Source organism: Phycodurus eques, chromosome 1 (assembly GCF_024500275.1).
Source record: "Phycodurus eques isolate BA_2022a chromosome 1, UOR_Pequ_1.1, whole genome shotgun sequence".
Classification (NCBI taxonomy): Eukaryota; Metazoa; Chordata; class Actinopteri; order Syngnathiformes; family Syngnathidae; genus Phycodurus; species Phycodurus eques.
Window position 1 is genome coordinate 21,002,674 of NC_084525.1, and position 21,729 is coordinate 21,024,402.

Sequence of the window (21,729 nt, forward strand, 5' to 3'; positions counted from 1 at the left end):
GTGAGTATTATACTCCCCCCTTCTCCAGGACCATTCATCACCCTCTATTTACTTTGTAGTCATTGTGCTGTAATACCAGCCTCCCCTGATTGAGTCAGAGGAGTTAAGCATTGAACTCTGATTACCATACAGACTGCTGTGTCCTTTTCTGTATGGAAGAATGTACTCCTCTATCCTCTGCCATTAAGGCTTTTCATCACTGTTCGTAGGTGGGATTGCACAGTTTCTTCTAAACTTTGTGCATATGAATAACGTATCTGAATTAAAAAAAAAAAAAACCACACTCATGGTAAATCAAAACTACAATGAAAGCATAGAAAAGGTACATTAGATATGAATAGACTGTTGATCAAAAAGGAAGCCATTTACCAACAGCGTTCGGTGGAGTAAAGGCAAAGTCACTTGTATTTCAACCAATTCGGGGAATGTATTCAATATTTTTGTTATTGTTTAGTTCTGTGTTATCGCTGCCAAATGTTGACACTCGGGCACCTCCAACAGGACCTACACAGTGGTAAATGCACAAGGGGTGCACGAAAGATTTTTGGTCTGGTTCTCAAATGAGTCTTCAATTAACCTACCATGCATGATTTTGGGATGTGGGAGGAAACTGGAGTACCCGGTGAAAACCCACGCAGGCACGGGGAGAACATGCAAACTCCACACAGGCAGGGCACCGTGCCGCCACTTCGAACATATGTCGCAGTAATAAACTGATAAAAAATAATAAATTTGGCGGCAAGCGGCAATCGGATCTTTTCCCCAATGCGCTGCTCCCGTAGCTGGGAAAGCCCGTGAGCCTGACTGCTTATAGCCTGCAGCGATTGGATTGAAGCATTTTACGAAGTGGGGGAAAACCAAAACCATTAACACTGTTCACACACAGCAGAATAAGCGCGCTCACTTTAACTTTTATCAGGAAGGGCTTTTGAGTATCCCATTTAATACCAAAAATGTAGTTTTACGTCTTTTAAAACTTGATCACCGAATCCCAAAGACGTAGTTTTACGTCTTTTAGGTTTTTTTTCACCATAGGCTTCAGAGGGGGGCTGACGTCACTCCTCACCATAGGATTAGGCCTGAGAGCAATTTTAATGCCCATAGAAACGGACACTAGATGGGAGCAGTGCATCACACAACTTAGAATTTTGGTATAACTTACCTATGTTCTACCACGAATTACTAAAGAACGGAAAAAGGTAGTGTAGCGTATATGGGTTAAATAAAAATTTAATTAATTTAGGAGAAAAGAAAGCGCTGGAAGCGACTCCTGCGTCACTTCCGGGTTATCGTAATTTTAAATTACAGCGCTATAAATCAAGCTATTTTATATATAAAAGGGGCAACACGTCACTTTTGATGTGGATAAAATTTAGGAAAAATGACGAGAAACCTTTTTATCAGTCTCGTAATCTGAAGGATGCTACACTTTAGAAAGAGTTCTAGACGTCCAAAGGTTTTTTTTTCTCAAACCCAAACACACACAACAATGCAGGTACTGAATTTTATGGAAAATTTAATGATCTAACATGGGGGATCTACAGGGGAAGAACACAGAAAAACACAAAACAAATAAAGTACAGATGAACATTGGCAAAGGAAACTGACTTGTGATGAGAGATTGGTAGAATGAGCGTGTACTGAATACATATAGCTGGGGATTCCTGTTTTTATTAATTTAAACCCAAATATGCACCAATCTGTACTTTTAGTAGATCGCAATGTTGGACTTGCGTGTCTTGAACAAGTTTGAGGCAGGCTTCCGAGTGTTCGGCCGTCCCGGTCTGCACCAGGAGCAGGTGGATTTGGCGGAAAGGAAGAAGAAAAAGGGGGGGAAAAGGAGCCAAAAAAAAAAGTTTTACCAGGCAGGAGCCCGGGTGTCTTGGCTCGCAAGACGTTCGGAACGGGCGCGTTGTGCCCGCTTCTCGGGATGTGCTCAGGCCCCCAAACAGGGTAGCTCGGAATGCTTGCAGGATGCTCTGCAGCCGAGGATGCGCTGATGTGTCCTCGTCAACTCGTGCTGAGGTGGGCATCCTGCCTGGTCCAGTTGTCGGCAAGTTGGTCGGGTGAGACAAAAGCTGGCCAGAGAGCATAGCGCTGGCCTTTTTATGGCCCAAGCGAGCCAGGAGGGGTGTGGTTTACCCCCTCCCGCCTTCCTTTACCACCTTCGGCACCAAAAGGGGAGCTGGACCGCCTCGGAGTGTTAATTTCCCATTTTGGTATTATTTTGTGATTTAAAACCATCCATCCATTTTCTGAGCCGCTTATCCTCACAAGGGTCGCGGGAGTGCCGGAGCCTATCCCAGCTATCATCGCCAAGAGGTGGGGTACACCCTGAACTGGTTGCCAGCCAATCGCAGGGCACACATAAGCAAACAACCGCTCGCACTCACATTCACACCTAGGGGGCAATTTAGAGACTTCAATTAACCTACCATGCATGTTTTTGGGATGTGGGAGGAAACCGGAGTGCCTGGAGAAAACCCATGCAGGCATGGGGAGAACATGCAAACTCCAAACAGGCGGGGCCGGGGATTGAACCCCGGTCCTCATAACTGTGAGGCAGACGCTCTAACCAGTCGTCCACCGTGCCGCCCGGTTTAAAACCAGTGGAATAAAATATTAATGATTGGATTCAAGATAACGAGACCATTTTTTCAGCTTTGCATTGTCCTACGCTCATCCTCTTTAATACCTGTAACAAATGTTTCAAATGTTAAGTGGTTGTTGAGAACACTACTATTTTCAATGTGGCATTTGTGTGGTGTGGAGTGAAACATTTCATCAGGTTCAGTTGACAACAGATTCGACATTAGACATTGAAGTTTGCAGCAATACAGTCACTTGTGGCCTTCATGTAAAGTTCTTAAAATATTAACTCCCAGCCAAGTCTGGTATAGACTGTTTCCTGAACCCGTGTCTGTAGTGCTGTTCTGTCGCCTGTGGGTGTCTGTGTTGCCTGTTCAAACTCCCAAGTGGCGCGGTACCCAGCAGTGTGGAGCCGCCTTTGTTGTTGAAATCCTCTGGGCTAGCGTGCGGGGGCTAAGGTAATTAACTTAGCGTCCTAGGGCGAACTCAGTATCTTTGGTCTCCGCTTTGAAGCTCCGGGTGCTAGTAATTCACTTTTTATCCTCAGTCTTGTAATTTGAAGGTTGCTACATGTATTAGATAAGTGTTCTAGACGGCCAGAGGTTTTTTCTTTTCCTCGAACCCAAACATACACAACAATGCAGGGAGTGAATTTTATGGGAAATTTAATGAGATCTAACATGGGGAATCTACATGGAAACAATACAGAGAAAAAAAACAAAGGACAGACGAACATTGGCAAAGGAAACTGACTTGTGATGTGAGGTTGGTAGTGAGCATGGGATGACAATGCGTATAGGTGGGATTCCTGTTCTCGTTAGTTTAAAACCCAAATATCCCCTAATCTGTACTTTTGGTAGACGTAACGAATGTTTCAAGTGTATGTGATTTTTGGGAACACCAATATTTGCAATGTGGCATTCGTGTTGTGTGGGGTGAAATATTTCATCCGGTTCAGTTGACAACAGATTTGACATCAGACATTAAAATTGGCAAAATACAGTCACAAGTGGCGTTCATGTAAAGTTCTTAAAATATTAAATCACATTCAACTCCTGTGAAGATTGTGATTAGTTAATCCAGGTTTGCAGTGTCTTTCCGCCACCTGAGGGTGTCGCTCGTGCCCCGTCCATTGTCCCAGCCCAGATGTGCAGGTGTCACGGAACACAGCAGGAAGGAGAAGTATTTGTTGTTGAGGCTCTACAGGCTGGCTGGTGGTGGAAATTAATTAATTTAGTGTTCTGGTGTGAAACCAGGTGTCCGTCTCAACTTTGATGCTCCTTGGGGTTGTATTTCACTTAGCGTCCACTTTTGAAACCAGGTGTCTGTGTCTCCGCTTTGATGCTCCCGGCTTGTAATTCACTTAGTGTCTGTGTGTGAAGTTGAATCTGCCGTGCTCCGTGGTCGTCCACCTCGGTGGGGGAGCGGTGCTAGTGATGCCGCTTGGTCTGGAGTTTTTTGGGGTCACAATGCCATTGGACAAGAGCATGTCTGTACCCTTGTTTCTCCAATTTCTTATTAATTATAATGCCTGGTACCACAAAAGGTACACTATATTACCTGAAGAATACATAAACAGGCCAAAAAATGTCGTCAGAACACCACAGAAGAGTAATGTTAACTAGCTGGACAATGAATGAATGGATTAAAAAAAATTGTGAAATCAGGCTTAAAGAAGAACTGAGACATTCTTTTAGCTTCCAGATGCTATTGGCTTGTTGTTGGGTGCTCTGAAAATCCCGCCTCCTGCTTTCAATCAAATACTTCTATCACGGATGTGGTGCTACTCTGCATGCGAGGAGAGGAGCGATACACAGCAGACGCTTGCACAGGCAGCAGTCATTCTGCCCCTTTGTATCCGTTGAAATTGAGCAGGCCATAATTTGACAGAGGGACTCGTCAACCGCGATGTAGCCTATGGCTACCAAGTTACCCGCAGCCGGGTGGTTGTTTTCCCCTCCTCCTCCTCGCCCAGGATGCGAGTGACTCACGAGTCCCTCCGTCGATGAGAGTGGCTGAGTGACGTTCGCCGTGTACTCCTGTCCGTCTGGCATAGGGCTGTGGGGTGGAAGATCCTGTGCATTTTGCTGTTGCCTTGCTACGCAACACAATGTGGGGGTAGAATGCAGAGAAATTTTAGCCCAAATAACACTAAACGCATTACACTTCAGGGATGATGTATTATTTTGAGTTGTGGACATACTTTGTACCAGTACTATGTTCTCAGTCTTTGCAGGTTTTCAGCACTTCAAACATCCATCCATCCATTTTCCCTGCCGCTTATCCTCACTAGGGTTGTGGGCGTGCTGGAGCCTGTCCCAGCTGACTCTGGGCGAGAGGTGGGGTACACTCTGAACTGGTCGCCAGCCAATCACAGGGCACTGATAATCAAAACAACCATTCACACGGACATTCAGACCAACAGGCAATTTAGTCTTCAATCAACCTACCATGCATGGTTTTTGGATGTGGTAGGAAACCGGAGAAAACCCATGATTATGCAAACGCCACACAGGGGAGGCTGGATTTGAACCCAGGTCTTCAGAACTGTGAATCAGATGTGCTAACCAGTCGACCACCATCCCCACTTCAAACATCCATCCATTTTCTTTACCGCTTATCCTCACTAGGGTTGCGGGCGTGCTGGAGCCTATCCCAGCTATCTTCGGGCGGGAGGCGGGGTACACCCTCAATCGGTCGCCAGCCAAGGCCAGCAGGGCACATAGAGACAAACAACCATTCGCACTCACATTTACACCAACGGGCAATTTAGAGTCTTCAATCAACCTACCACGCATATTTTTGGGATGTGGGAAGAAACCGGTGTTGTACCATGCAGGCATTAAAAATGAACAAGAAAGAAATGAGGGTGGTCTATCTTTCCTCATGACTATATTATTCTATTTATATTTATATAGTAAAAACCCATTAAAAAAAAAAAAATCCCTTAAAAAAATCATAGGGGAGCAAACCGCAATATAGTGGGGGAACATTGTACATTAAAACAGAGAATATATAGAATAAAATAAAATTGAAAAATGTGAATGCACTGAGCCGAACCAAGAAGACCTAAACTCATTCATTGATAACGCGGTGCTTAAAAAATTAGACTATTACCTAATGTTAGGTTAATGCCACTGCCACGAACACCAAAATAATTTTTTTATGTTTCTGTAATGGTTAATACACCAGTATTTAGTTCTTTAACCTAAATGATATTTTTAAAGCTCAAATATAATTGATTTAATTTTTAAATGTACTCTCCAACAAAACAATACTAAAGCACATTTTTTTGTTTCTTGATTAACATCAAACTGTAATTATTTACTCGCATTCCTGAACATACTTTATTTTCCTGATGTATCAGAGAAATCCAGTGAGATTGCTCCAATTTGGGTATGAAAAGGTGAATTCAGTTTGAAATCCTCATATCTATTTAAAATTGTAAAAAGGCAAGAGCTCAGTGAAATTCAGTAGCACTTTATGATGCTAGATGGTGTTTTTGAAAGGGGATCAAATACATTAGTTAAGGGCTGTACATTTAGGCTTTCTCTCACCCAAACTGGTATGAACAAAATGGTGACGCATTTGGACTTTCCAGTCAAATACTACCTTGATGACAGAAATATTTTTTTTTTATCTACTACCTGTTATGTAATGGTTTGTCACCTACCACAGTTTTTCATCATTAGATATTGACTTGTCTCTGAGGTTGAAATGTTGTTTGGCTTAGTCATGCCCTGTGTATTTGTGGAGCTGTACTTTGACCTTCCAACCAAGTCAATACAGGGGTGTACTTACACAATGTAAAGGAAAACATTATCTCACTGATTTGGCTTTTTTCTAATTTTTAGATATATAACAACAAAGGTTTGATTTCAAATTTCAACAGTATGCATTTCTTAAGTGCATACTGTTTGATTTAAGGAATCTAATTTTTTTACTATCTTGAGATGCAGTACTTGTTGCTGTGCATCTTCTTATTTTGTATTTCTGCCAGGGCATCACATGAAAGTCACCCCTTTTCTCATCCGATGAATGGAAGAAAGAGAGAGTTCTCTGTGATGTGCCATGCTGCTTCCCCCCCCTTTTTTAAAAAAAAAAAAACAGATCACACTGTATATTCTCCACAGTATTTTTTAATAGCACAGTCATGGGACATTTCTTTCTTCTTTGAATGGCTCTTTTAATGTGGTTTCAGTAGTGCTCCTATTTGTACCGCCATTTAACTCTTGTTATGCTGTGGGTCAAGTGGTCCCATTTAAAGTTGAAGAACTAGAATCAAATAAGATGTTTTTCTTGATAAAACTCTGCTTGATAAATGTAATCAACAGTTGTTATTGAACGTCCTAAATGTCTTTGTGGGTACACACACATCTTCACAGAAACTCATATAGGATGTAACACTGTCCGTATATTCATCCAGGCTGCCACTTGAAGTTTCGAAGACACTCCAGTCTGTTCCATCTTTGCTTCATTGGTCCACTTCTTCACGGTTTTCACCAAAGGCTTCGCACATTTAAGTTTGTTCCTGTAATTTGTTATTAAGTGAATTAAACTGTTATCAGATGAGCAAAGCGGCAAGGGGGATAGCACGGTACGAGTCCTTCAGCGTGGTATTAGGTTAAAGTCCCCAAGTATAATGTGGGATGGATCTGGGTGCTTTTTTCCCCAAGTTGGTTGACTTGGTCAGCCAGCGCTTGTAGTGCGGCGTTCGTGTTAGCCTTGGGCTGCGGGTCGGCGAGAATGAATGAAGCAAACTCACGGCGTGAGTAGAATAATTTATAGTTCAAAAACAGCATCCGGGCTGCAGTGTGTGCTGAGCTCCGTGATGTCCATACACCATTTTTTGTTCATATAAGAGCATATTCGGCTACCTTTTGTTTTCGCCGATAGCTCCTTGTCCCGGTCTGCTTAGTGAAGTTGGAAGCCGGAAAGCATTACGGGACCATCGGGGATGCGTTCGCAAAGCCATGTCTCCCTGAAGCACATGGCGGCGGAACATCCAAAGTCCTTACTGGTCTTAGTGAAAAGATGAAGCTCATCCATTGTGTTTAGTAGAGAGCGTAGTTTTGTTTGGTGAATCGACGGTAGAAGCTTTCGGAATCCTCGCAGTCTGAGCTTAAGTTGTATTCCGGCACACTTCCCTCTGTGGCGTCGTCTGCGCTTTCTTCATGCTCCATCGACTGCAGCCGCTCTGCCGGTAAGTAATTCAGAGAAAAAATCGAGTCCGGAGTAGACTCCCTAATGTTTAGCAAGTCTTCCTTTGTGTAAATAAGTTGCGTAATGTCTCCAAAGATGGTGCATTATGTGACCAGGTGTTGGATAGGGATGTCCCTTCCAATCCGATACCGATATTGCGACCTTGGGTTTTGGCTGACACCAATATCGGTCTGATCCGACATCAGCATGAATCATACATGCTTTACTTATTTTGTAGTATGGAATGTTAGAAACTGTTTGATCAAGGGATATTACTCAAACATAAAACAGTAATCCGCAACAGTAGGTATGAGAAAAATAGACCCATTTATTAGTAACCAAGGGTTACATAAAGTAACTTTAAACATAGGAATGTACTACAATTGAATAAAATAAATAATTATATTAGAAAGTCCTGGAAAAGAACTTCAATAAAACAATAATAATGAAATATATATATTTAAATTGCAACATAACCACTGCTTAATGGTGCCATGTGTAGTGTTAAAACTGCTAGCAAATTTTAATGTAGCCTCACTTCACTACTCCCTTCCCTCCCACTCCGCTCTGGCCGAATCCACGCCCCTTGCCGGGTGCATGCGCAAGTCACCAGCTGGTTTTACCGTGATCAACTTGTAGCAGGTACTTTACCAATTTCATCACGTCTTGTTCACCGGTAAGTAAAAATAGTTGTCATATTGAATATGTGGAAAACTATCTAGTTAGAAAGTTATTAGCATGAATGTTACATTTCATTATTAGCCCCATTTAGCAGCAACTAGCTTTGATAAAAGCTATATCAATACTCCACATTGTAGTACAGAGGCAATGTCAGGTGAATTTATATCCTTTGTTGTTGACAGTTGCAAAAAAGAGAACACTGCTATTGGTGACCCTGGCCGACTGCAACACCTGGCTGAGTAAGTCTCTGGGTAGCAGACAAGGAGGTACTCTATGCACTGTATAATAGTCTCATGATTTGTACACACTCATTTACACACAAACACATTTTAGAAACTGTAAATCACAGGTGAAAGCAAATTGTCAACAACCATGATTCTTGCTAAAACGTTGTACCAAAACTTCAAAATTGTCATATTTTTAAAATGTTGAGCTGTCGCAAAAGCATTTTTTTGTAACCAAACCCATTTTTACAGTAACTTGAAAAAAAGCTGGACATACTATCATCCTGGACATCTGCTTTCAAAACGAGTTATCCATCAATTTTTCGTGTATGTATGGGTAATATGATGAGCCAATTAATAATTTATTTCCAGTCATGACAGCCATCTGAGGGGAATTGTAACTACAATGTGGCCTGTGACAAAAATGTGTTTAACACCCCTGCGTGTATATGTACGTGTACAAGAATGAAAACAGAATAAAAATGGTACTGTATTGTATTCATAAATCTTTATTGATGGGATGGGTGTGAGGGATTTTTTAAAATACTCATCTAAACTGCTTTTATATGTGGACATCAGAAAGAATACAGTGGGTACAGAAGGTATTCGGACCCCCTTAAATTTATTATTATTTTTTTTTTGTTATAGTGCAGACATTTGCTGTAGTCATTAAAGTTAATTTTTTTCCCCTCATTAATGTACACACAGCACCCCATATTGACAGAAAAAAACCCAGAATTGACTGCATTTCTGGAGCTCAGCCACAGTGATCTTTGGGTTTTTCCTTTACCTCTCTCACCAAGGCTCTTCTCCCCTGATTGCGCAGTTTAGCCGGACGGCCAGCTCAAGGAAGGGTTGTGGTTGTCCCAAACGTCTTCCATTTAAGGATTATGGAGGCCGCTGTGCTCTTCGGAATCTTAAATGCCGCAGATTATTTTATTTTTTTAACCTTGGCCAGATCTGTGCCTTGCCACAATTCTGTCTCTGAGCTCTTTAGGCAGTTCCTTTGACCTCATGACTCTCATTTGCTCTGACATGCACTGTGAGCTGTAAGGTTATATATAGACAGGTGTGTGGCTTTCCTAATCAAGTCCAATCAGTATAATCAAACACAGCTGGACTCCAATGAAGGTGTAGAACCATTTTAAGGATGATCAGAAGAAATGGAAAGCACCAGAGTTAAATATATGAGTCACGGCAAAGGGTCTGAATACTTAAGGCTGTCTGATATTTCAGTTTTTCTTTTCTAATAAATCTGCAAAGTTTTCAACAATTCAGTTTTTTTTTTATGTCACTATGGGGTGCTGTGTGTACATTGAGCGGGGGAAAATGAACTTAAATGATTTTAGCAAATGGCTGCAATATAACCAAGAGTGAAAAATTTAAGGGGGTCTTAATACTTTCCGTACCCACTGTAGATGCAGTATTTGTAACAATGGAAAGCCAATTTCACAAACACAAAATCTAATCACCAAATAATGTCTTGCTTTACAGGAGAGAGCTGACAGACTGAGTTTAGCGTAATCACATATTGTGATAAAGAAACTTCTGCGACGTGACCCCAGTTCCATGTTTTGATGTCCACCATGAGACATCTGGGAAAGGTCCTCTGACTCTTCAGGCCCTGATCATCGGAATAGTGTCTACTATAACTGCAGACATATGACAAACCTCATGCACACCATCTTGCATGAGGGAGTTTTAGGCCCAGGCAGACGAATGTGGAATGACAGCTGAACAGCTGATGACCTTCGTGACCCCGGAGAGAACAACAGACAATTCCGCTAAGGCCTCCTATCGCCAATATGTAATGTGGAAAATCCTCAAGGACATTATATAGGATGCAGACAATGAGGAACCACATTTAATATTTTCAAAGCATTGCTCCAGTAGAAATGTGCATGTTATATTACTTTATTAATATTTGTAGATCCATTTGTACCTTTTTTGGGGAAATTTACTTCCAGGAATCTCTGCACATTTACCTCTACCATTTTGAAATTGTTCATTGAAAATGAATGGTTTCTTGCTCACAATTGCCACTCAGAAATCAAGCAGTTACATTTCATAACTCCTTCCAGGTCATCATCAGTGCCCTATATAATGCTAATCATGGATTGTATATTTAAAACAAGAAATATAAAACTAATAAAAAGTATTTAAACACATTTTATTTCAGATAAGATGTATGCATGGTGGCCGACTGGTTAGAGCGTCAGCTTCATAGTTCTGAGGACCCGGGTTCAATCCCCGGCCCCGCCTGTGTGGAGTTTGCATGTTCTCCCCGTGTCTGCGTGGGTTTTCTCCGGGCACTCCGGTTTCCTCCCACATCCCAAAAACATGCATTAATTGGAGACTTTAAATTGCCCGTAGGCATGACTGGGAGTGCAAATGGTTGTTTGTTTCTATGTGCCCTGCGATTGGCTGGCTACCATTTTCAATACGCAGAGATTTGTATTTTTTTTCATAGCCCGTCTGATGTTTGTAGCAAAACAAACTGCATGAAAATCGCTTATAAAAAAAAAAAAAAAAAAAAAAAAGATTCAGCAAGTTATGATTTTTTTTTTGTGTGTCTGTGCACGCATGCCCAAAAGTCTCAATGGAAATGAATGAAGTGGAGGGGTTGACCATCGCGAAACCTCCGGTTCAAGATAGCGGGCACTCTCCTCTTGTGCAATCGATTTACACGAGTTCCTTGCAGAGGACACTCTTTGGCTCGCTAACTAATTACTGTTCATTGTTGCTACACCTGCGTCACAACCAGTGATGCCAGTAACTCGTTGCTCCAAAGTGCTGCCATTTTGAGTAAAGATAGTGATGTTATGAGATGTGCCGATTCTTCGAGGCGTGTGTCGAGTAATGGAGGGGGCGTTTCCACAAAGCTCGTATCGAGGCTTGCTTCATTTACGGGTGGACCCGGAAGTGATGACGTCCGAAGCCTCGCTGCCCGGCTGTACCACGTGACCGATTCGGTTTGCCGCAAGGTTTGACAGCAATCTAAACCCCTCATGCAGGCTCCATTCAAAATGTGTGTGCATGTGTGTGTGCGCGCGCGTGTGCGTTTGATATAGAGGTGATGTCAGCTCAGTTTGGGTAAGGACTGTGTAGTTTGTGTAGGCTAATAGAGTTTGGAGAGTGTTGACAGCAGTTTGGACATAGCTTGGACATTAGTAAGCGATTCCGTCACTCCTCAGAATCCTTGGAAAGAGGCTTCTGGCCGCTAACCTGGTATCCTGGTCTCATAGCCCAGCGGTTGGTGCACTCGACTCTCTACCTGGGGTATGGTGGTCGCCTCAGTTCGAACCCCAAGCTGGACCGCACTGTGTAAGGGAATATCATTGAGGCTTGTCAAAAACTGCAATTTCCACCGTTTGTTATTTTATTCATGGGGAAAGTATTTATTGTGTTCACAGAAAGCAAGGTAAAATCAAACCTCACAGGGAGAGGAGAAATTACTGTACCCCAATTTATAAAAATCTTGCTCTTGAATGAATCACTGAACACAAAAATGATGATAAACTGTTATTTCTAAATAAGCACTTTCAAAATCCTCTGCCCTCTTAAGCCCATGCCATTTTCCAAAAATTACAGAAAAACATTATACAACCTGGCATAACAGCGATGGTGAACATTTTAAGTACACAGAATACGTTCAAAAATAATATATTTTACACTTGATTTTGAGAAATTGTAATACATAGTCATTCACGAGAGCCAAAAAGGCGCAAAAATGCAACGCAGCACATAGTGTACGTGGTAAAGATACAGATGCCTGTGATTATGCACATGGCCAGCAGCTGGTTTCGTGTCCAATTAAGCATCAAGAAATGAACGATTACTCAATCCAATGGCTGAAGTGTTACAATGCTTCATGAAGTTTCATCTCGCCATCACTAAGTAACGAGCAAAGTAATGCATTACTTTTCCCGGGAAAGTACTCAGACTATAGTTACTTCTTCATAACAACAATAGTTACTTTTGAGTCATCTATAGTTCTTGCCAAGTTAAAATTTATGGTGGGTGTCTTGTAGAAAGAGCAGTTTAGCGGTCCAAAAATATTACACTGATCACGCAGACTGCTCGTTATTCAATAAATACAACAACGCATTTGGGAAGGTGATTATTTATTATACAATGCACATGGGCGGTGATTGTTTATTATACAATGCGCAGTCACGGTACAGTACCATAAAAGTGCAAAGAATTGCACGATTTCCCTGTCGTCACACTATTTTTATTTTACTTAGTAAAAAGTGTATTTGATGGTTGTTACTTTTTTATTTACACATTAAGAATACAGTTTTACTGGCAAATTAAGTGCGCAATGCATTGTGGGCTAATTAATCATACCGAAGTGCGCAGTAATAAATCATCATACAATAAGGACTGACTCACTGAAGGACTTGCAATACTTGGCTAAAATAATATTTACAATAAAAAGTGAGAACTTTCAACTTCATTGTGGTCCAGACTGTGAGTTGGTTTAACGCGCTGCACAGCTGACGTCACCTAAGTGCTCGTCCCCCCCATCAATCACTCACAGCTTTGCTACTTAAAAAGTTGCATAATCTTGTCACCTTTTTCTCGGTCTTTGCATCAAAATTACGATGGTGGGAGAGATTGTGTGTGTGTGTGGGAACGTTTTTTTATTTTTTATTTATAATTTCCCCCTATACCAGTGTATAATGCGCACCATTGACTTTTGACATTTCTTGGGGGAAATTACATGAGAAATTACGTTATGCGATATATTTACAGTCCAGCAGAAATGAAGCCACTTCGCTCCTTTGTCCATCAAGTTCCTCAGTGTGTCTGAGTTGACTCCAGCCACCTCTCGAATAGTAGGTCCAATGTGTATCCTAGTTTTGTTACTTACGGTATCAGATGTCATCTGTTTAGCCTTTCTGGTCTCTTTGCTCTGCTTCTGTTTCCTTGTATTAGAGGACCCAGTTGTTGGTAAACAAGGGGTAGCCGCCGAAAGCCTCCGCGTCCGCCATTGTTTCCAGAGCTTCCGTCTGACGTAAATGTGTGTGCATGTGAAAATGATTGACACGCTCCCAGGGCTTGCCTCCAGTTTGTACATTGTCTAATTGGACAATTCTCTCCGTCACGGAGACTTTCTAAATTAATAATGAAAATTAAATTAGAGGTAATAGATAAGGCCAGAGAGGGATGAGTTTTTAAAAGATTATTTAAATATGTTTTACTGTCAGGACATGCAGAGTTCTAACATATATGAAAAAAGTGCTTTTTCCCCTGACTGCTTACGCCAGCTTTAACTTAAACATAAGCATATTCTACATTTTAAAAGATTAAATGGAAAATGAATTAGAAAACCATGAAAAATAACCTCAATAAATAATAAATACAAATTATACTTTTAAAGTGCAAAATAACAATTTTAAATTCAGTTATTCTTTTCTGTCAGTATATGGTGGGAACAGCATTTGGTTTCTCCACATGCGCAGCATTGCATCTTGGGTATAGTTTTTTCCACTGTTCCTGCTGTGCACGTGTGACCTCTGAGCAGCAGTATGGTGCACACAATGAGATAGACACTTGCAGTAACAAAGAAAGTAGAAGAAGTTACGATTGATTATTGCTAATATAAGTCATTTTTCACAGAGTTTGAAGAATTTATGCCTGGAGCATTGTTGTATTGCCTTTTTGTTAGTGTCTATACAGTGTTTGTGTACCAATATTCATTATTTTGAGAGATATAAGTGCTATGCTAATTTCCGATAGCTCGTCAATGGTATTTTTCATTCAATGTGTGTTAGCTTTGAGCTAGCGATTTTTGTGAATGAAAACAAAGAAAGAAATGAAGTCTGAGATGTATTTGAATATTGTTGTGATCGTGTGGGCTCTGCATGCTGTCCGGGCGCTGTTGGATAGAAGTGCTGGAGCAGAGCATCGAATGGTATAAGAGTGGTAAAATCTGAGCTTCAGATCAAAGTCTGATCTGATCCGATACTAATTTTTTTAGTTAAAGTTAATGAGCAATAAACATATTTATTTAGTGTTGTATTTATTTAAAAGTGTGTTTTCACTTATTTCTGTATTGCAGTGTATTTATTTTAACCGCACACTGATAGAACAGGTAAGTATAATTTGATTTGATGACTGGAACAGATTAATTGCATTTCCATTAATTTCAATGGGAAATATTACCTGGGGTTAAAGTTTCGGGTCGCAAACGGTTAAGTTTGTAGCCCAAGGTTCCACTGTCTTTAGAAAAGAAAAACAAGGAAATTAGTTTAAAGGCACTTTAATGGTCGCCAGTGAGATGTGAGCACTGCATATGTTTGCGCCGCTCACCATGTTTTTTAAATTCTGTATGAAATAAATCAAATAAAGGTAAATTACAATTACAAATTGCAAAAGAAGTAATGGAATTAATCTACAAACAAAAATGTATTCTAAACCTTTGACTCATTAAAGTAGCCACCTTGGGCAGATAGTGGGTACGGAAAGTATTCAGACCCCCCTTACAGACCCCCCTTACATTTTTACTTTACTTTGTTATATTGCAGCCATTTGCTAAAGTCACCCCCCCACCCCCACTCCTCATCTTCATTAATGTACACACAGCACCCCATATTGACAAAAAAATAAACGGAATTGTTGAAATGTTTGCAGATTTCTTAAAAAACTGAAATATCAGACAGCCATAAGTATTCAGACCCTTTGCTTTGACACTCATATATTTAACTCGGGTGCTGTCCATTTCTTCTGCTCATCCTCGAGATGGTTCTACACCTTCATTGGAGTCCAGCTGTGTTTGATTATACTTATTGGACTTGATAGGAAAGCCACACACCTGTCTATAAGTGCTTACAGCTCACAGTGCATGTCAGAGCAAATGAGAATCATGAGGTCAAAGGAACTGCCTGAAGAGCTCAGAGACAGAATTGTGGCAAGGCACAGATCTGGCCAAGGTTACAAAAAATTGCTGCTGCACTTAAGATTCCTAAGAGCACAGTGGCCTCCATAATCCTTAAATGGAAGACGTTTGGGATGACCAGAACCCTTCCTAGAGCTGGCCGTCCGGCCAAACTGAGCAATCGGGGGAGAAGAAGCCTTGGTGAGAGAGATAAAGAAGAACCCAAAGATCACTGTGACTGAGCTCCAGCGATGCAGTTGAGAGATGGAAGAAAGTTCTAGATTTTATTAAGTGGACCCTTGGAATTCAAACAAAATGTGTTCAGCTTTTGGACCGTTTTGAAGTTTTAGGTTGTGTTTATGTTAGATAGTAAAAATATTTCTCGACAATTTTTCAATGGAATGACAAAAATCCACACTCAATTTCATAAATTCTTTTATCTCAATGCAAAAGTTGCATTTTTGTGATCCTCAGTGAACCACTATGTTCTCATATTCAACATAAGGTGGTTTGACATTTGTTCATCGCCTTTTCCTCCTCATCTTGCTCCTCTGCTAGCTCACCTAAGATAACCCTTGGGTGACTTGTTGACAAGGACAGTAGTTGTAGCTCTATCACGTCTGGTCAAAAAGGTGACATTTGGTCTTTTGGGATTAAAAATCTTGATCCCTTAATAGAGCTGTTGTCTTTCTCAGAATGGCTGCTTACATCATGACGAATACTGATTAGGATGAAATGAACAGGTGACAATTTCTTTGCATTCTCTTTGTCTCTGTGTCATCAGTTCATTAACAATGCACTCTATTAAGACATCCTGAGCCAATGTGGTATTATGTAGCTAAATAAGGTAAAATGATGTCTACTATACAGTAGATTCTTTGAAAAACAACGTGATATACAGTCGTGCTCACCATTCTTGGCACCCCTTCACGATTTGCATAACCTATATAACATCTTCAGAAATAAATGGAAATGTACCAAACTTATCAGGATCTTTTAATTGGAGGTCCAAAGTAATTTTTTTCAACTTAGATATTGTAATTTCAACGAAAAAAGAAAACAAAACTGAAAACAGCATGTGCAGCAATACACATATTTTGGCACCCCTCCTTAATATTTGGTTGCACACACTTTGGCAGCGATGCCAGCCTCCAAATGTTTCTTGTATCTGTCTATAAGCTTTGTGCACTTCTCAGGTGGTATTTATTTTCCACTCTTCCGTTGCAATTGGTTCAAGCTCTTGAACATTTGCAGGGTTCTTTTTCCCCATGGCAGATTTCAGCTTCCCCAAAAGATTTTCAATTGGATTGAGATCAGGACTCATGGCTGGCCATTTTAAAACAGTATTTTTTTTTCTTTTTCAATCATTCCTGTGTGCTTTTGGATGTGTGGTTTTGGGTCTTTGTCTTGCTGGAGTTTTCTTATGCTGGGTAAGACATTTCACTCTAAAATCTCTTGATAATTTTCTTATTTCATGATACCTGTGATACAGTCAAGGCCTCCAGTACCAGATGTAGCTAAGCAGACCCACAGCATTATGGATCCTACACCATGCTTGACTGTTGCCAAGGTGTTCTTTTCCTTAAAGGCTTCATTGCGCCGTCTGGAAACATACTGTTTGTGTTGCATTGCCAAAAAGCTCTATTTTTGTTTCATCTGTCCATAAAATGTTGTTGATCATTTGCTCTTTTGTATCAAACACAAGTTCGCAATTGAAAAATGCTGTTTTACTTGACTCATTTTCTTCATGAGGTAATTCACATTTAGTACTTAACTCATTCACTGCCAGCCGTTTCCTGAGCATGGAACCCCTAGACTGCCAGCCATTTTCAAGCAATTTCACTCATTTTTCAAGCCCACAGAATACTATGACTATGTAAACACCAAAACCACCAAAAGAAAGATCAGACTCTCTTATTTCATCTGGGAAAAAAAGGTTTGTCTTTAGCTTATACTGTTCTTTGGTAATCAGCAGTGAAATATAGGCTACTTTCAGCCAAATCTGTTTCTGATGGGGAAACAAACCTGAGAAAACAGCATTTTTGTGAAAGCAGACAGATATAATATGTATATATTTTTTTTCCTTTTGGTGAAAATCTCAAACATCTGAAAAACAACTGAGAAAGTTTTTTTTTTTTTTTTTTTTGACAGAAAAATAATTTATTTGCAAGTATAACTATGTACAGAATATACATTACACAAAAATGCATGAACAATGGGGCTCCCACACACTTTTTTTCCTCCCAATTCTCCTCCTCTACCGTTTGATCAATAGTCCAGGTTTTTATTACCTTGCGCATAAAATCTAGCAAAGTTTTATCCACATCTGGATTTTATTCTTTGGTGGTGGTGAATGGGATCTTGTGTGGTTGTCATTGTCCTTGAAACCAGTCCCTACTTCTGCTCTGAGCACAACCTGTGCAGTTTAGAAATATAACTATTACTATAAAAATACATTGTTGAAAGGGGGGAGGGGGGAAAAAAGCTTTCAATTACCTTTTTGTTTGTACTGCGTACTGGAATGGGAGTCGAATGTCTGCTGTATGCATAACCTATAAGTTTTAAACAATACTTACGATTACCAGAGAATACATTTTATTGATGTTTTGCAAGGGTAAAAAAAAATTATTCGTCGCAATCCTAAAAGACCTTCGACTCATGGGTGTTGAATTATTGCAAGACGGATGAGCTGGAAATGGAAAATTAAAATCAGTACTGGCAACAGATGTTACAATGTAATGTGAACAAGTGGGACTAAATTATGTTTTGATGTAACAAGGATTAAAGGAGCGTGTTTGTTCGCTAAATGTAGCTAAAGCGAGCTGCAAACGAGTCGTCTCCATTATCATCCGGAGGAAGCTCCGAATGAAGCTCTGCTGCTTCCAGGCGATCCAGAGGGAGTTCACTCATCACGATTCCGGATCCCATTTACTCAAATCCTGGTTGGCAGACGATCAGCTGGCAAGCGGCCGAGAGCATCTCGCCTTATGGCCAAGCATTTTGGGCGATAGCTTTTTAACAAAGGGATCGGCTCGCAGCATCATTCTTTATTCCCTTGCATGATGATCGAAGGTGTCATTCCTGTCAGTCGCAGGAATATTTGTTTTGCCTTGGGGCAATAAAAATTCTAGTAACAAAAGCTTTATTCATTTATTGATTTTTTTATTAAGATTTTTTTCATTTTGTCTTCTCTCTTTTCCGCCATTATGATTGCTTCTTCTCATTGTCTCCTCCTCCCCGCCTCCTCCTCCTTCTTCCTCTGAGGGAGGGACGTTCACCTCAAGGCATTGTTGCCCTCTTTCGGGTGCCATTCCTCATTGCAGTTATCCAGAGGCTTCACGATCACACACAAACTGCACAAGACCCACCTCGACCGATCCCCGTTAAATTGATGTCTTTAGCTCGATTCTGAATGACGTCTTTGGCAGGGAATGAGTTAAACTTCATGGTTGCCAATAATAGTGAGCACGACTGTATTTATGCAATGATGATCAACGGACAGACGAATTGGATTACTCATTAGCTTCATTCTTATGCTGTCCCCCCCCCCCCCCCCAATGAACAGGACCAGATCAGTTTGTCTGCTGTCTACTTCATAATAGTACCACTGAAAACTAAGACAGAGCTGTCAAATGTTTGGGAACGTCCGTATTTTGTTACGGAAATCACTGAATGTTGACTCGTTACAGCCGTAACAGTGATTGTTCCAGATATTGGAAAAAAACAATCCAGCGTGTGACATTACCGGCGCTTCCATATTGAACAGCTGCTTCGTGCATGCTATTTTATTATGCCCCCCCGGCTGCCAAGCCACAGAGGCGACAGTTATTTTTGTGTCTGGTATCAACGCATTGTAAGTCACTGATCATCGCCTCCATGGTAGCGAATAAGCTGCACTTCTTACCATTTTTCTTACGAGTGGCACAAAGGGAGGACAAGGCGTGGCTAGGCGAAGACGATGTCAAAGCCATGCTAATTGCTAAACTATCATTACATGCAGTCGCAAAACACTGAAATAAGTGATTTGGTGATACAGAACACTTGTCACAGGTCTTGCTGGAAGTGCGTTTTCGCAGAGTAACCAACTTTGAACAACAAAATAATACGTGTTTAGAGATACAAATATAAAATAATACATGTCCACACAGGACGTTGCGTTTGAACTGGAAATTCATTAGTATGTCACTGCACACACCACTTCAGAACGTGAGCAGTTTAAAAGTATATTATAGTTATGAATAAATATTTGTAATATAAGATCAAATAACCTTAGGGGCTTTCCCACCGCAGGAACCTTTGCAGGAACTTCCCTAGCTACCCTGGTAGCTTGAGTTCCCCCCCGTGTCCGGTGGTGGTCGGAGGGGCCGTAGACGCAGAATGGCAGCCATGCTTCCGTCAGACTCACCCAGGAAAGCTGTGGCTACACTCGTCGCTTACCACCAACAGGGTGTGCTTGAGGATTGAATGAATAATGCGTGAAATTGTAAAGTGTCTTTGGGTACCTATAAAAGTGCTATAAAGTGTAATTTGTTATTATTATTATCCATCCATCCTTCTTCTGTACCACTTATCCTCACTATTATTATTATTATTATTGCTATTATTATTATTATTATTAATTTGGGGGGAAATTTAGCCCTTGAAGGAAGTTACATTACATTTGGTAAACATTTCCATCATGAAAAAGACACTGGGAGTCTGCCATTTTGTTTTGGAGTAGCCATTACTGTAAAGGGACATTTTTAGCCATTTGCAAGGTGTGATTTTGTCCCCTCCCAAATATTAGCCACATATACTAGACTGATGGGCAAAACTAAATTACGAAGGATTTGAGTATTCATCATTGTGTGTGAGTGTTTTTGTTATTTATTGCCATGCATCCTCAAATGTTGTGGCAATGATGAATCTGCTCAGCATACTTGGACACCGGCTGACCAGCTGGCTGAAATAGTGCCTTGGAGCACCTAGTTTTGCTTATAGAAAGGAGCTAGTAGCGAGTAGCTACCCTGCAGTGAAAAATAAATTGTGAATATTGGCTTGACCTGGGCCACAGTGAAGGAGCCCAACTGGATTCAACAAAGACTTTTGACGACGTGATGCCTGGTGTGAACTTGGGTCCACTTAAGCGTGTAAGGCAGTGCCAATGCTTTGCCCTAAGTCTGCCTGCTCTCTTAAAGCTCTGCTTTTAAGGATTAGCCTCAAAGCATCTGTCTTCAAATGCACACTATTCCCAGCACAGCTTTGTCCAAGCACACACAGAGATTTACTGCCGTCTCCTGCTGTTGATTCTAGGAAACTGGATAAGTCTTTCCATCGAGAGAATTAAATCGGTGAACTCTAGCTTCAAGTTTTAATGTGAAGCAAGGCATAACCTTCTGAGTGAGATATCTGAGCAGCAAAGCTTCTATGACATTTATTGACAACAGCACTCCCTGGACTCTTCTTTGGTCTACACTGGATTTCAAATGATATGACCTGATCCTGAGATGATGTCCAGCTGAAATGAAATTTAGCGTTTGATTTTATTTTTATTTTTTTAAGAAAGTATGGGAATAGGCAGTTCCTTTGCACCGAGATCTGATCAAATCTTTACCATAAGGTATGTTTGCTTAAGAGCACTGTCTTGAGTCTCTGCATGTGTGTTTAGATGGTGTGGATAGTGTTGCCTGTAACAGTGCGTTTTTTAGATCCCAAAGAGAAATTACCCTTTTTTGTCAGCTTGGTATCCTTTTTATCTCGTGAACACCACCACAACATGGACTATTTTGACACTTTAACAGAGAAAGAAGAATATAATATCCCTAAGATGAATCCAATCTTTTGCTCTTAATTGAGCTGAGAAGGGTGTCATTTTAGAGGCGGTATGTTAAGTTAATATTTTGTCATGCCCAATTCATATGAATGCCAATTAGCTTATGGATGACATGAAAAGGGAATAGCAGTGTGTAATGTCTTGATCAAATGGGAAAGAAGACCAAAAAAAGATTGATTCGTCTTATGCTTTACCTTCCTACTTTATTGGATTTTTGCTGTCTAAACTTGAAATAGATTCCTTTTTGCTCTGTCACACAATTATATAATGTTATGCAGTAATAGCAAATGTATTATAAAGGAGTAGTAACTTCCTTTGGTATGTTTCTAAGAGAATTC

The 21,729-nt window shown here is 40.7% G+C and overlaps 1 protein-coding gene across 4 annotated transcripts in view; it reads left to right on the plus strand.

Annotated features, from left to right (window-relative positions):
- mib2 (MIB E3 ubiquitin protein ligase 2) overlaps positions 1 to 21,729 on the plus strand; it is a 78,730-nt gene that overhangs the window by 28,360 nt on the left and 28,641 nt on the right. Inside the window, exon 1 of one of the 4 annotated variants that reach the window (XM_061682625.1) lies at positions 18 to 21,178. The exons of the other annotated variants lie outside the window; for them this stretch is intronic. Coding sequence (XP_061538609.1) covers positions 21,126 to 21,178 — 53 coding nt within the window. The 5' untranslated portion in view covers positions 18 to 21,125. Of the gene's footprint in view, positions 1 to 17; positions 21,179 to 21,729 lie in introns of those variants that run through there. 4 annotated transcript variants of the gene reach the window in all.